This window comes from Charadrius vociferus, unplaced genomic scaffold, assembly GCF_000708025.1.
Source record: "Charadrius vociferus isolate BGI_N301 unplaced genomic scaffold, ASM70802v2 scaffold39, whole genome shotgun sequence".
Taxonomy (NCBI): Eukaryota; Metazoa; Chordata; class Aves; order Charadriiformes; family Charadriidae; genus Charadrius; species Charadrius vociferus.
The window spans coordinates 2,113,752-2,129,727 of NW_009650188.1; the positions used below are offsets into that span (position 1 = coordinate 2,113,752).

At 49.0% G+C, this 15,976-nt stretch overlaps 1 protein-coding gene across 1 annotated transcript in view; it reads right to left on the reverse strand.

The window, feature by feature from the left end:
• Positions 1-15,976, reverse strand: part of PACS2 (phosphofurin acidic cluster sorting protein 2) — a 66,613-nt gene that overhangs the window by 43,478 nt on the left and 7,159 nt on the right. Inside the window, exons 2-3 of the mRNA XM_009892810.1 lie at positions 6,313-6,400; positions 2,908-2,997 (exon numbers count right to left, since the gene is read on the reverse strand). Of these exons, the coding sequence (XP_009891112.1) occupies positions 2,908-2,997; positions 6,313-6,400 (178 nt within the window). The remainder of the gene's footprint in view (positions 1-2,907; positions 2,998-6,312; positions 6,401-15,976) is intronic.

Sequence of the window (15,976 nt, forward strand, 5' to 3'; positions counted from 1 at the left end):
CGCTCTCAGCTCAAGGAACTTGGGCCACACCAAGGCTGCTTAAGTACATGCCTGCAACTAAAGTCCAAAAGTCACGCTTGGTCCCAGGCCAGCTTGATTTCCATGTGCACAAGTTTTCAGGGATTAAACTGGATGGTTCAAGTCCATACATGCGCAAGTTTCTGTTTGTCCAAGGTGTGCTGCCTGGCCACACACATGAGCATTCACAGAGATGATAAAAGAAAGGTGCAGAGAGACTCAGGCCACTAAGCTCCTCAGTTAAAAGCAAGGGCTTCTAGAAGGAAAGCTGAGCCATTTTCATGACAGACAAGCTATTTTTAACACCAGCCATAGCGTATCAACTCTACAGAACAGTTTCGACCAAAACTTTTCAGTAATTCTCAGTCCATGACAGAGATCGAAAAGAACACCAGTTTGGCTCAAAACATTTGGAAACAAGACTTTTCGAGGAAGTGTCAAACACTTCAAGGCACCTCCGAGGGGTGAGAAAAGGGGGCCATCACACACACCAGAACAGTGAGAGTCAGGGCAAGACGTTCTTTCTGAAGCCCCAGTGATGTAATTCCTTCCATCTAGAAAGGTTTATTAGATTAAACGCACGAATTAAGTGCTCCAGAAAGCTGCGATGTTGTGCTTGGAATATCTGGGGAATTTCACTTGAGCCTGTGAAACCCATGGAGGGTCAGGAGAAGCAGCCATTCCAGCAGCAAGGGTGACGGTAGCTCACCTACCAGAAAGGCTACTGCTGGCCTAACCCTGGCTAGCAAGGAGAAACAGGATTGGGCACACCACCACTAACTCCAGTCTTACCCCAGCTGTGTAATAGAGCAACAGGAAACTTCTCTCTCCCTTTTGAGAGGAGGCCTGCCAGACCCCACGGGCTGCTCGCTATTACGCCAGCCTGCACCGTCACCTTTCCAGCTTAGCTCTGACAAGGAAACGCTCTGTGCAAAGGACAAGAATTCCACCCAGGAGAAGCAGCTGAGAAGGCAGCGACTGTGAAGATACGAGGGGCTGCAATTCCAGACAGCTAGCACAAAGCAAGGCATGCAGTTTGACGAGTTGGCAGCGCAATACAGAGATACTGGCGGCTGCAAGACACCGAGACCTTCTTGTGCTGTGACATCCACATGCTTTTACTCTGCGGCCCATCACCAGTCTCAAATATATCCCAGGCACTAAATTCAGACTGCATCTGGCTTAAGCTGCAGTTGTTAGCTAGGAGTAGCTTCCAGCCATCGTCCAATTAAGAAACAATAAAAGCTGTCATAAAAATCCTGCTGTGCCATTTCAGGAAGGCTTCCCAGGCCTTACTGCATCCAAGACCACCAATGCTTCCTGGAGCCAGAGACCAGCAGCACATCTCTGCATTAAGCTTGCTCATCTCTTCTGAAGGCTGTGTCACGGACATTGCTCTCCCCTATTCTGGCTCAATTCCCAGCCCCTTCAGGGGAAATCGAGATAGGCAATGCTCTGCATCCTGCTGCAGCACTGCTCTGAGTCCCAGAAAAAAAACCATATTCCAAATTAATTCCAAAAAGATCTGCAGAAATACTTGCTCCTTGCTGATACAGGACTGGCAGAGGGAGACCTGGCTCATCTTACAGCTCTGCTCCCAACCATGGGAAAGCTGCAGCCCCAGGACCCAAGCATTCATATTCCTGGCATGCAACTTTGTTTTTCCTGCTCACAACGGAGAGGATGCAATGCTGCAGTTAACCCAGTCTGTGGGCTGCATCAGGACAGAAGCAGAAGCATCAGCCATCTGTGTATCTGCCTGGGCAGCCGCAGGATTATCATCTGTCTGCAATGAAATCTTATCTGCTTCGAGTCTGCACGGGTCTCAGGGTAACAACCAGGCTGTTTCACATCGCCACTTGAGCCTTTCTCCTTACCAGATCAAACTCTTGACTTCAAGATCTAACCAACAGTCCCAAAACACAGATAATCCATATATGAAGGGTTCTTAGTGTCTGTCTGTCTCTGCACTATGCATGTAAAATCCTCCCTCTTACTTGCAGCAAACCAGCCTCTATTTACCTTATTTCCCTGCTTGGGAGGTAGCACCAGGGCAGCATACTTTGAGGAAAAGAGGAACCAATAAAATACAGTTGCTCCAATTCCCAGCTACTCCTATGACTCTAAAGCCAGGAGTAACTGTCTGCATGCTGCTTCTGCTTCTCTAAGTGGTGCCCCCCTCAGCAATGCCAAATCAGAGGTTCACCTGTCCCACCCCTACTACTGCCTTCAGTCAGCCTGATAGTCCATGCCACCCCCCATGGCTGCCACCCTCCAGTGCCCGCTCAGAAGGAAGGCAACAAAAGGCAAAAAAGAGTCATCCTGCTCTGCTCCAGTTCCTGCCACAGCCGTAACGTGAAGATGACAGACTGCAGCAAAGCCCTCATGTTCCTGGGCTCCAAACACAGGATGCACAACAAGGAAGGTCCCCTGACACTGCAAACCATCACCCTGCTCCAGGCCTTTAATACCGAGAAGCAATTCAGACAAATTTGTGTTGTCACACTGAGGACATGCAAAGTGCTGCTAGTGTCTAACTTGCCTGTTCCCCCCAGACAAGTCAGGATTAGAGATCTGCCTTCCATGACGCAGGGTTGGCCCCAAGACCAATTCTAAGGGTTTATATGGCAGCTTTCCTAGTGGGCTTCCCCCTCCCCAGATCCTGGAAGCATCTAGGCCATTTTTCCTCAAATTCCCCACAGCTGACTGCCCAGAGACAAGCCAAAAGAGCTCAAGACAGCTCTTCAGGAATAGCTGGGACTGCCTTAAGAACAAGCATCTCTGGCAGCACTAGAAGGATCTTCACCTCAGATCTACAATGCACCTCTGCTCACTGCCGGGCAGCAAGTCCAGCAAGCACACATGCCCCAAGGCCTCATCCCACCTTACCTGCAGCGAGAAGGTCAGCGCAAGTTCCGTCTCCACATGTCCACTCGGGGGCAATACAATCTCGTGAGACCGTAGGATGCGCTTGGAGCCCTGTACAGAAACAAAGTCCACCGGGTGAATTCCCTAGAAGCCAGCACTGACATCCCACCCCAGTCCTATTTACTGAAAACCAGGAAACATCATCAGGGACTACCACAGAGAAAGTGAACTGATGCATCTGACCGTGCACTTCTGTAAAATATTAATGAGATGAAAAGGGAGATATTTGACTAATAAAGATTTGGGCATATTTACTGTTACAAACTGCAACAAAGCAGCTTTTGTTCTGCCAAACCCCAGCATTCAAAAGCTATGAGTCAACCCCCACCCCTCAAGTTCAAGTCTTGCATTTTTACTTCAGCCAATAGGTACAAGGCTTATCATCGCCTGGGTTTGGAGGCTGCATCATCATGCTTAAATCTTCAGCGTTAGCCATGACGAACTGGTCTTTTCGTGCACACACCCCTTCGTGGGGAAAGCGGAGATTTTAACCGTTTAAACAACTGTGAGTAGTTGGAGTTATAAAAGAAAAAAAATCCTACTAAGCATCACAGTGGAGTCTGAAGACCTGATAATATTACAGGGCAATTCCAAATCAACACTGTGTCTGGGCTGCTGTACACTAATGAGTTACTGGGCTATTTACTGTGTGAGCATTTCATTTCAGGGAATGTTTCAGGGAAAACTACCAGTCTGTCGTGCTTTCCTGCTGCCTAGCAAATCCTTCTGCACTGTTCAAACACAGTGGCAAGTTTCAGAGGTCCCTGGCTCAATGTTCTGCTGAGACTGCAGATCTGGCTTTGTCCAGACGGGCTGATCTCCCAGAAGCACCGCACTGTAGCTCTCAAAAAAGCAGCATCTGGGAAATAAGAGACAGACTGGGGGGGAGTAAACCCCTCCCAGCTATACATCCAGAGGAAAAACTGGTCTGCCCATATCAGACTCAGATAGCATCCTGAGACGAGAAAGAAGCAGAGATTCATTTACATCCCTTCCTCCCCAAACACATCGCTCAGGCAGTCAGAATGAATGCTGTGATTTGCAGTGGTGCCTCAGGTCCTGCACGCCACAGCGCAGGCTCCTCAGCGGAAAAACCGAGGTGCCAAAGCTCCAGCAGATCAGAAGACAGACAGCAGAGCAGGGTGAGAAACCAAAGGGCTCCCCCCAGGAAAAGTAGCACACGTGCAAGTAAAGCACAGCTAGCCTTGCCGCTGGCAACAGCGGCATCTGTTCCGTTGGTGTAAAGCTCCTAAAAGCAGCGATCTTGCTTTACTTGTTATGCAACTCGAAATCTAATGACAGACCAAATATAGCAGCTTTTAAAAGACCACAGCAGATAAACAGAGCAACGGCTCAGGAAATGGAGTTGACAACTCTTTGAACATCACTGTTCAGGAGGCTGCAGGGAGACACGGGAAATGCAGGTAAGATGCTCTCATTAGGTCTGAATTCAGTCATCCCCTCTGGAAGGACTCCAGTGCCTGACGCCTCTCTCTCGCAATTCCCCATACAAAGGCAGTGAGTCATTTGACAGAGATCATCTATTTGATGATCCAGTATCACCAGCCTCAAAACAATACCCATGTCAGAAACCTGAGTGCTGGCAAATTAAGTGTCCCTGAAAGAGCTTGTCAGCATCATCGTAACCTGCAAGCTATAAAGGGGCTTTTAATACCAGGGCTTCAAATCTGCCTGTGTCTGAGAGAGCTGCAGTGCTACTGACCCACCGTTAAACATCACATCACAAAGAAATAGGGTGCTGATTTAGCACAAGGGACACCCAAAGTGAGGCACCCTCTGGGACAGCAGTCATTCCAGCCTTTGTCACCTCTAGGTCAACTGGAAGGACAAATCAAAGGCAAAAGAAGGATGGCCTGGGAATGTGAGCTGCAGCCTGGGACTTGGCAGATGAGCACCCCAAACAGAGCAAGTCCTTCTGCCTTCCAGTTCTACATGGATCTGCCCTGGTGTAGAAAGGACCACAGAAGTTCTCAGGTCCAGTCTCTGACTGACTGTAACAAGGCAGATGACAGCACGTACTCAAAATAGACAAGAAAGTCCCATATGTTAAAACACGCTCTGAACTTGCAGGCCTGGGGCAGTATTTCCAAACTTTTCACCCATAAAAAGTGTAAGCAGTCAGCAGTAACCTGGACAGGAAAAGAAGGTTTTGCTCTAGTAAGAGCTACTGAATTCTCCAACCCAAGTCTGACATGCTCTACATGTAGATCATTCACTGACAAGCCTCAGGCCCTTACAGTGACGCATCCACCATCTAGGAGTATAAACATATGGAAAGCTTTCAGCCCCGATAAGCAATATCTGACAGCCTGGAAACCCACAGCCATGCTTCTTCCAAGGTTCCCATGAATCCAGGTGTGTGAAATGATTCCCTACCTTTCTGCTCCCTGCTGTGGGTATGTGAATCCCCTCCAACATAGAGAGACATATTTTTACCCCAGCTGGACTGCTCACGAAGATGAGTGATGCTGGTTACATCCTCAGCTGCATGTTCTTGCACCATAGAGCCTTCACTATTTCAATTTCCAAGGTAGATTGTGTTTTGACACACTCTGCAGGGGTTTTGCTGGCTCTTTATTTGAAAAGCAGCAGCTTTTCAGCATGGTTAATGGTATTTTTCTACTTATAGGTCTGCTAGGCTTTAACTCACTAAGTACTTCAGCATTTGCAGTGGTGGGAGCACGTGAGCCGAACTGATGCTGTGACGCACTGTGGAAGCGAGACCCCTTCCTTCCTAGCCTGCCTCCAGGCAGCGTGACCTACATGTAGGCACCTAATTAAATGGCACAAACGTATGCTGTAAAGTGGGTTATTTACCTAAGATGACAACTGTATTTTATGGAAACAAATTAAAATGTACAGGCACCCTACAAATCCACTGACAGGCACCTGGCTACGAAATGACTTGGACTCCTGATAGCAGAGCTGCCCATCAGCAGAGGAAGGCCCAGTCTCCAGACCCCCCAAACCGGGACCAAGGTACCAAGTTGTTCAGCCCTAAAGTGAGATGAAGCATGTTAAATAGAGAGTCAGGCTTGGATTTAGTGACACAGCTCAGGAAGAAGAGGTGACAACATATGATCTGTAAAGAGCATTTTTTACATACAGATACGCTCATGCTGAGCCCTCAGTGAACAATATTCCTTGCTTACAACAGTAAAACTCAGTAGGAACATGGGGGAAGGATCACAAGAGACTCTCCACGCACCCAGAATGCCCTGATGTACTTGAGAAGAAGCCCGTGGCTGCAATGGACCCTCATGTGGAGGTGACGCTCAGTTTAGGCATCTGCCAGTACTTTTACCCGAGCAACACATTTAATTCTTAGAACTGAGCAGCAATTACCTGCATTTTGACAGCAATGACCCCAGAAATAAGCTCCTTATCCAATTCCTTTAAGACTACCAGTTTCTTTAATGTCAAGCTGCACAACCTGCAAACAGGAACAGAAGAGAAACAGTTACAATCACACCTGAAAAAGGAAAAAGCTCTGAACAGCTTTTGCACACAGCAGTATCCCAGTTTGAGGGTGAACAGGCTCTGGGCATACACCACACACTGATACAGACATTAAGACAACAGAAATGCATGAGGCTTCCCTGGTTTTTCAGACTGAATTTCTCCAACCTTTCACAAATACAAACGGGTGGACAGGATTGACGTGTCTGTCTCTCTGTTTGATACAGACCCATGGCCACATGCGAGTGCCTCACAGCACTTCCACTGACCACAGCTTGAGAACTCTTGCTTTGAGTCAGACAGAAAGCTTTAGGGTCAGAGGAATTAAATTCCAGTAATAAAAAAGCACGGGGTCAGCCTAATTTTAAACTTTTCTACAAAGCTTTCCTAGATTGTTGGCTTTTTCATTTTCAGACTTCTGGCTCCCAAAGATCTCACTCCCACCTCCTCTTGTCAACCCACGCATTCTCCTCCTCACCCCCAAACAAAAGTGCTAGCAAGTGGCTCAGGCATCTCTAATGGGAAAGGAAAAAGAAAAAAGAAAGAAAGAAAGGAGAGGACTCAAGCGGTGCCCTCTGGCCCTGGCATTCACATGCCACACATATGCAAGTAAATCACATTCTTTACCCAGGCAATGCTACATTGTTCTGGTTAAAGCTGTTTGCACTTCTGCCTTCCAGGCACAGGGAGCCTGGGAGGGGATAAAGTTTGGACTAGGTGCAGCTGAGTTAAGGCTCTGAGGTAACGGGACCACAGTATTGGCACTGTCACAATTTCACAGAAGTTACCACCAGCTGGTGTAATTAAGAAGGCACGCCAAGAAGCAAACTTCAGGCAAAGATAAACCTGAAGCAAAGACAGCTCAGCTTGTGGAAAGCAGAGGCCAGGGAAAGCTGCCGGGTGGGCTCTTAGTGACTAGACATCATCCGTCACGCTGGCCAGGAGCCGGCACTGTGTCAGGTCCCTACCCCATGGCAAGGGCAGCTTTGGCCTCTGCCATGGGATGTTACCAAGCTTCAGAATGGCTCCTCTGAAACCCACTGCAGAGCTCTTACTCCCAGATAAAGTGCAACATCAGGGCTGTTGATGAAGGGGCCAAGTCCAGCAGTAGATGGGAAGGGAAGAGTAGCTAACGCTGGATTTTGGTGCATGACCAGGCAGCTGTAGCACAAGTGCTGCCGATGGAAACATACACCTGAACTACAGGACTCCATGCTGCTGCCAGGAACCCGACAAGTCACCACTGCAAGGGCAACCTGCACCTCCACCACCACCACCTTCTCTGCCACACTGGGAAGCTGAACCATTGCTTTGCTGCAATGCCTGAAGGTAGACACGATCAGCCTGGGTGCAAACCCGCAGGAGAGACACAGCTATGGGCTCTTCCTGACAGGAGCAGTGGCAGATGTCGAAGCAACTGCTGCCTGGCTCATCCAGAAATGCCTGTGGCTCTGCCTGAACTCTGCCCTCTTGCACGGAGCTAGGACCAGGGAAGAGCTGTTCTTAGCTCTTACGGTCCTCATTCAAGCATCTCTCCAAACCTGCCCTTGTCAGCCTCTTCTCCACCCCAGCTCACGCTATTTGCAAATGAGCAGGGAGAGCAAAGCACTGGTTCCCGCCACCAGTCCCCAAAAAAAAACAAGAGAAAGAGAACTAAAAATTCTCTCCTTTGCAGAGTTTTGCATCAGAAGACAGCGCAGCCAGAGATGCCACAGACATTACAAGGAAGGTGGAAAAATCGAGTCTGCCTGGGCCTCTGTTCCCCTCTGTCACACCACCAGCAGCTGTGCGCAGTGTCATCGAGACAAACGTGCTAGAGAACGCGGGCCTGGAGGTGCTGGGTGCCACAGGAGGGATGGCAGAAGCGGGCAGGACAGCTGCAGCTGCTGCTGGGCTGGCGGAGGGGGAACCAAGCGCGCTTTCGCCCACGGGCAGAGATTCCCCTCAGGCAAAGCAGGTGAGCACAGGCCAGCGCTTTCAAGCACAAGCATCAGCATCCCGGTGCACTGGAAGTCTGGTGAGGCTGCATCCTTCAACCCAGAGTGCAGGAGAGGCCACCGGCTTTCCCTCTGCATCCTGAACAAAACAGCAAACGCAGACGCACGCGGCTGCTGCCGTGAAGCAGCCGGGCCAGGATGTGGAGGAAGGAGGCTGTGGTGCCATTTGTTTTCTTTGTAACGCTGTAGCTGGAGGACAATCGCGCTCGGCTTGCCAAAACCCACAGAGCTCAGGCCGGTCAGGTGCTGAGAGCAGAGGTAGGACAACACACTGGCATTGTCTCGGCTGACAGGCAAGGAACAAAGGCCTTTTCTCTCCGGCCCCAAGCTCGAGGATGAAAAAGGTACGGGAAGAAACAATGGTGTTCTCAGCGCACACAGCAGAGCACAAGGAGGGCGTTCTGTTCTCCGCTGGGCATTCCTTCAATTCATCATTTATGAGCTTTGATCAAGCCCTGTGGAGCACTCGCTGCTTGGAAAAAAAAAATTAAAAAAAAAAGTAAAAGCCTCCTTTACAGCGATCAGAAAAACAAAAGCAGTTAAAAAAGACATGGAACGCATCTGCTTTCTTTATCCCCCATTGCTGGGCTGCTGGTACTAAAAGGCGCTTCACGCAAACAACAATGAAATGTTTATATTCTCCGTTGGAGGGGGAGGGGAAATAAAAATCAGAGTTTAAATCCCACCAAATCACTCCTACCCTCAACACACTTACCGTGCTGCATCTTCTGTCTAAATCTGCAGCTTAGAAATCAAAGCAACCTTCAGAAAACATGGCAGAAAGGGGCCGTACCGTACTCAAATAATCATGAAAAGGCATATTCCAGCATGTCACTGCATCCAGAGCCAGTGTGGTGCCCCTGCTGCCAGCACAAGAATCCTGAACCACTCACACCCACACAGGTACGGTAAGGATTTGTCTGCCGTAACTGCCTCTGATAACGGCGGCACCTCCTTCCATACACTTATCTTTTGCCTAGATTTTGCTGTAATTCCGTCAAGTCTCGGGGATCAGGAAGGGGACCAGTCTCACAAAACATTTCTATCAATGAGCCTGTTAATTTGGAAGTTTCACATACATATATCTCTGTGAACGCAGAGTAAATAACCTAGAGCACAGACACACAAGGGGAACTGAGTCTGGAGCTGAAAGAGCCTGCAGTATTTTGAGTGATCTATAAAAAGCCCGGGACTGCAATACAGGAGGTGCAGGCAAACGCTGTCTTTGCGTGTTTGTTTCACCATTGACCTACGGTTGCACGTGGGGAGTTAAGTTAGCAAGAAGCATAAAGTTAGCCGAAAGTGTTAAATAAGGGCAATGGAAATCTGAGAGCCAAGATTTCCATCCTTTTTTGAAGGTTCACAGGAGATCTCCCCGCTAGGAGCACAGCTGGGTCCCACACAGCAGCAGGCAGTGCCTGCTGAGGAGCTTGCGTCCCCTCCGGCCACACATGTCCCCCCTCACGGCAAGGAGGCACGAGGTACTTGCCTGACCCCATTCTCAGGTTAACAAATCATGAGCCAGCTTAATGCGTTCCACAAGAATAAAACTCTTCATCTTTTTACATCACTGCTGCAAGAACGCAGTTTTAAAGAGGAAACCTGGACCTGACCCAATGGTTTCAACTTGCCCTGCTAATGCAAGTTGTGCTGAATAGCTTCACCACGAGCTCTTTGCTCAGAGAGGCAGCTATCTGCAAAGAACATAACATTTTGGTAACCGAGATCCAGCAAACATGCCCAGAACAACCAAATAAAGTGTCGCATTCTTTACTCATTGGATGTTTTGCTTTTGCATCCCTCTGAGTAGGAAGATCAGGAAAATAAACTCCCTCCGAGTCTGCCTCACTGAATTAAATGTCTATGTCTCCACAGGGAGCACAGTAATTGCACTGAGACCTCACTCACGCAGAGGCAGTCGAATCAACAGGAAGGAAAAATTAAAAATTAAAGACCCGTATTTTAATTAAGCCCCATAGAAGTCAAGAATAATAACAGATGCATCCACAGCTATAGGGGACTCCAAGTGCAAGACGGGAGCTGGGGCAGGAAAACTCTAGCTCGCTACGCAGATATCATCTGTCCAGGTTAAAAGCTGTGAAGACATTGTTCCTAGAGAAAACATTTCATGACAGGAATGCTCTCCTCCGATGTCTGTAAGCCTCAATCAGCCAAAGGCTATCAGGAAGGAACCGGTCTCCGTTTTGTCACTGGACAGTTTCACCTCACCCAAGTTATTTCAGCATCTCAGGACAACAAGCAGCCTCCTACCCCAATGCTTTCAACCTCAACTTGGAGTGTTTTGTTCCGAGCTGACACTACACCCAAGTCAGTCCCAAAATAAATCGAAAGCCACTTGAAGGAGAAGTGGAGGGAGACAGCCGCCTACACACACACTTGCCCAGACAAACAAAGCCATTCTGCACATAGCTACAGGGCTGTCTGCGCAGGAGAGGCTGCAGCGAGAAGCCCTGCACAGCATTTTTCAGAGACAGCTGCTTAAGTAAAGTATGAACGCACACAGCACACGAACAACCAACTGCGCCAGCAGCTTCTTACGCCCAGGCAGGGAAGGACAGCACGTGGATGGACTTGTTGCCGCACTCACACGCTACAGGCAGGGCACTGTGTTGGCCTAGGAGAGTTCGCCTGGGGAGAAACGGGGGAGAAAAGCCGTCCTCTAATGCCACTGCAGGATCAGACTGGGCCCTCCAGGCAAGAGTATCAATGGTAGAAGCCACAGGAGGTTTGCTTCTTCACTTTCCAAAGCTTACGAGCTAATTCTCTCAAAACTATCTACTCTCAGTCCCACTCTCAGGTAAACTTCAAAGCAGGAACAAATTCGCTGAGGAGCCAGAGGTCAAGCACCCCAATTTCTGTCATGCCAGAAACGTAATCTGAGCAATTTGCAAAGAAGCATAATGGTCCTCTATTAGTCTCTGCTTACTTCTTTGTTCATACTTCCCAGCAAGCTAAGCGGCAACCTTCAGCCAGCTGTTTTGGTTACAGATCCATTCAAATAAGCTTTAAGAAGCCAGGAAACAATTGCAGAGACAGTATTTTCATTGTTCTTATTCTCAAGGAGCTTGAAATCCTCTTCTTCCCAGCCTTAATACAGAGAATTAAGCTCTTAAGATACTAGAGACTAAGATCCACAGAAGTGCTGTAGCAAGCAGGTCTTGTTCAGACAGGTAAGAGGATGGCAGCTTATTTTATGCAACAGGCTCTACCCAGGACCTCACAATGACAAGCGTGCACAGCTAGACACCATCGTTTTACAGCCAAAATACTGTCCTGCTCACTTCAAATATATTGCAGACATACCTGCTCCAAAGCGAGCACGCAGAAGGGGTGCAGGTGTCGAAATTTTGCAGACCCACAACATTTTGAAAAGATCCTAGAATTCTGCAGGGACACATTTGCTATTTGAGAAGTAACATTCAGTTAATATGACCGAGGATTAAAGCACATCCAAGCTTAGATAATCTAATCCACCATATCAGCTGGAAAATGCTGAGATATGTCTTCCTTCAGTGTGCCAAGACATTACTGGATGGCTTTAGGGGGCTTCACCTAAGGCAGAAAGGGATCAGGATCCCTGCCAGTCAAATAACTCGGGCTCACAAAACAGAGTTTACATATCCCATTGGCACATCCCACCCCTTAGCGCTTCAGTAGTCTGGAAAGGAAAGGGCGCTACTGAGGCACAGCGATGCTGGTCAAACCCACAGGTGTTAAAGCTAAATTTCCACAGCTCCACATACTCTTCAGGTAGACAAGCAGAACTTTTTTGTGCAAGCTGGACCTTGTGTCACAGCATGTTCTGTTTAACTAGCCAAGACCTGAGGTATTCCAAGTCACGCTAGCAGGAAATCAGCCTGTCTGTCACCAACTGCTCGCCTCCAGGTATGTGCTCTGAACTGTGCTACCGAGAAACAGCAGCTTTCTCTCCCTTTAAGAAGTCGTTTCAGCAAGAGTTGAAGGAGCTCTCTTCACACGTTTGTTGACCTCAGTCGAGATCTCAGCTCTTGCACACACCGCTATACATTTGGCTTCTCACTCTTCATTTTGATGGCTTCAAAGCCATTTACAGGGTGACTTGAAGGGGAAAAAAAAGACACAAAGCAAGGATTAGGTCTGTTTCTCAGGCAGGCAATGGAGTGCAAAGGAGTTAGACAAACTTACCTGTGTGTTCACACCACACTCCCTGCAAAGCCAAGCACAGGCACAAGTCTAGTTAAATACACCTCTTGTGGCTTGCCTCTTTCAAGCCCAGCATCCAAAACACCAGGACCGCACCGGATCCTGACACCAAAGTGAGCATCAGTGAAAGAGCCTGTGGTACTGGTGGATGAGGTTTGATCGACGTTTTTGAAGTTTTGAGGCAACAGGAAGGTGTTTTATTAGCTTGAAAGACTAAAGTCAGCAAATAATGAAAAGCTGATTCACAGTTAGGGCTCCTTTGACAGACCGTCAGGACCACGTTTTGTATGTTACAGGTAACATAAACACATCTGATATTTGTTGTATTAATTTAGTAGCAGCTGGAGCAACCAGAGGCACCACTGCCAAGCAACAAGCAGCAAGATGGAGACAGACCAGGAACATCCACATCCATCTGAGCAAAGGCCAGTGATAGCTGTGGGCCCAACAAGCCCGCACAAGATAGCCACGTGCTGCAGTACAACCTCTCGCCCAGAAAGCCTCGCAGCACTCGAATGCCAGTCTCCCATTTGAGCACCTGATGAGAGCAGTCAAAGTAACACGTCAGGGAGGGGGAGCCTTTAGGATATGGGCTGGTCAAGCCGTTTCTGTAGCCAGGGCTTAATTTCTCAGCTAGCCAGCAACAAAACAAAGGCACAACCCACTAAGGCTTATGCGAGCCAGCCAGGGTGGAGGGTAGCTCCCCACCACATGCCTTACAGATTGGCGCAAAAGCATATACACAAATGAGCAAACGAATCACGCCCCAAACCAAAAGGAGACTCTGGAAGGAGGAATGCAAAAACAAATTGGGAATAGGGGATGAAGAAGAGAGACTTTCTGCTGGAACAAACCCAGCAGCCCTCCCCTTTCTGGCTCGTTCCGCCCTTATGCAACCTGCTCTCTCCTCTCTGGCCTCCTGCCCCAGACAGCAATGCTTGTCACACAGCAAGCTGATCGCCGGGATCGGCTATTCCAGGCATGCCAAGGGACCGCTCTCCCTGCCTGCCAGGAGCCGCTCCCATCTGCCCCTGAACCCTCTGGGACTAGCAGGACCTGTACAAAGTAGCCAGCAGATGAGAAGGACCATCAGAGCTAAAGGCTTCCTGATCTGTCCACAGCTTGCCGCAAAGCGCAGAGCGGCACATCTCTGCCTTCTTTTGAACCAGCATCCCCCTCCCAAGCTGATAGAGCTGCAGCCGGCTGCAAGAACAAAGACAGCACCTAGCCCTCCAGCACACACCCCAGGAAATCCTTGCAGCGGTAGTGACCTCTGTTACAGGCACCAGTCAGTTACAGGGTTAAAGCAAATGCCTCGAGGCACATGTTTTCTGCCTTGCCTGGATGATAACCCTCACTCTCTCCCCTGTCCTCCCCTCCACCACATCCACGCCTCAACCCTGAGCACAGCATCCCCAAACGCAGCGGCGGGTAGCATCAGGTTGGGAGCTGTAACGTCTCCACAGCAACCAGGGATGTCACAGCCCGCACGTGACCAGCCCCCTGCAACCACGCAACAAATGAGATCAGCTCCTCCGACAGCCTGCTTGTTCCTCCTCACTCACCTCTGGAGTAGTCTGATGGCAAATCCTCCTTCATTACCATGTCAAGAACTCCGTTCTCCAAACAACCACCTCCCCAGCAGCTCCCCCGCCCCATCCTAAGCCTGTATGTGCTGGGCAGCGAGGAGCTGGTGGGCATCTGCGTGCAGGCAGATTCAGAGGGGGTCCTGCACCGGCCAGTCTGGCTCAGTACTTAGTGTTTTCTTTTTGATAGTAGGAAGCACCAGTCTCCAAGCACTCTTGCACTCGACTACTTTCAAAATGCTAGATGCTGTTCTGGTTTTCCTTCCCACTGCTGTACAGCTCACAGTGACAGCTTGCTGCTGTGCCACCCGGTGCCGCGCTCTCTGCACACTCCTGTTAGCCACTCAGTACCCCGGGGAGACACCGCAGTCCCAGCCACAGCACATACTGTCCCTGAGGCCTGCAAATCGTTAGAGGCCAGGACTCAGCCCAAAATATCCTGATCTTCCCCTTTGTCTGTAAATCAGCCAAAGGCCCTCATCAAGAGCCACAGGAGCCTTGACTTCAGGCCCACATCAGAAGAGCTTGTAGTGAAGAGCTCAGTTCTGCTCGAGTTACCTGTCACGGTGATCTCTTCATCACGAGAAATCAGGTCTAGGAAGCCTCCGGTTAAACAAGCAGGCAAGGAAAAACAGACGGCTTCCCAGTGTCCCCAAATCAGAGCTTGCTCTCGGGGCATGAACAACTTGCCATCTCTCTGCCTTATTTCTCTCCACTTGGAATAGCTTCCACGACACCTTGTCATGCAGAGGTGAGCTGCACAGCCTGTCAGGGACTAGACAGGCTCACACCGAGGGTCGCATCAAATTACTTCTCTCTCGGGCATCCCCAAATGCTGCCCAGTTCACGAGCCAGAGTCAGACACGTGGCCCTCCCAGTCAAAGCCAAGATCCTGATGGCATGTAATTCTTAAGAGGTGGTGCTTCTCTGACAACCACCTTATACCACTCTGAATAAACAGATTTTCTGAAAACTGTTCTAGGAGGTTTTTTTAAAGGGGTTTTGGCTTTGGGGAGTGGGTTTTTCTGTTTGTTAATTTTAAGCTTACTTCTGCCTTGCTGACCCACCTGGAGCCAAGGCAACAAAGCCAGGGTAGGCGGCCCATTCCTAACAGACTGTCATTCTGTAACCTTGATTCAAACTGGGTGCATTGATTGCCAGAGGAATAGGGTTTTGTTTGCAAAGCTTACAATGTGGTCCGAAATAAACAAGCCAGGAGAACCACACAGGTGTAATTTAGAGCCCAAAAGGCTGTTTGCTCTTCTATTGAGAACTCACAATGTAAAGGCAGAGCAGCCAGCAGCAGTGAAAAACATTTGTGAACTTTGATGGTACGTTTGGTATCAGCCAGCACAGCAATCAAATATGCAAAGCATCTCACTGGCAGGCTTGCTTTCAGACTAGAAGAACACTTCACAGATCCCAATGCTCTTCTCGGTGAGCAGGTCTGTCAAAGCCTGCCATTCTGGCCGTCTTACATACTGGCACGTGAAGCCAGCCACACCAATACCTCGCAGAGCCAATGGTCTACTCTGTTCCTTTACGTGCCCCACATTTAACGCTGGCTCCCTCCTCCCCTGACTCCAGAGATGAAAAGGATGATGGTCAAAGAGATATCAGAATTTATCACCAAAGTTAGAAACACAATTTTTTGCACAATTCTTGCCGCAACCCAAACACAGGAGGACTATTTAGCATCCCAAAGCACGATTTCTTTCCAGCATGCAGAGGTTCCAAAAATATAGCACTCAACCTGAACTACAG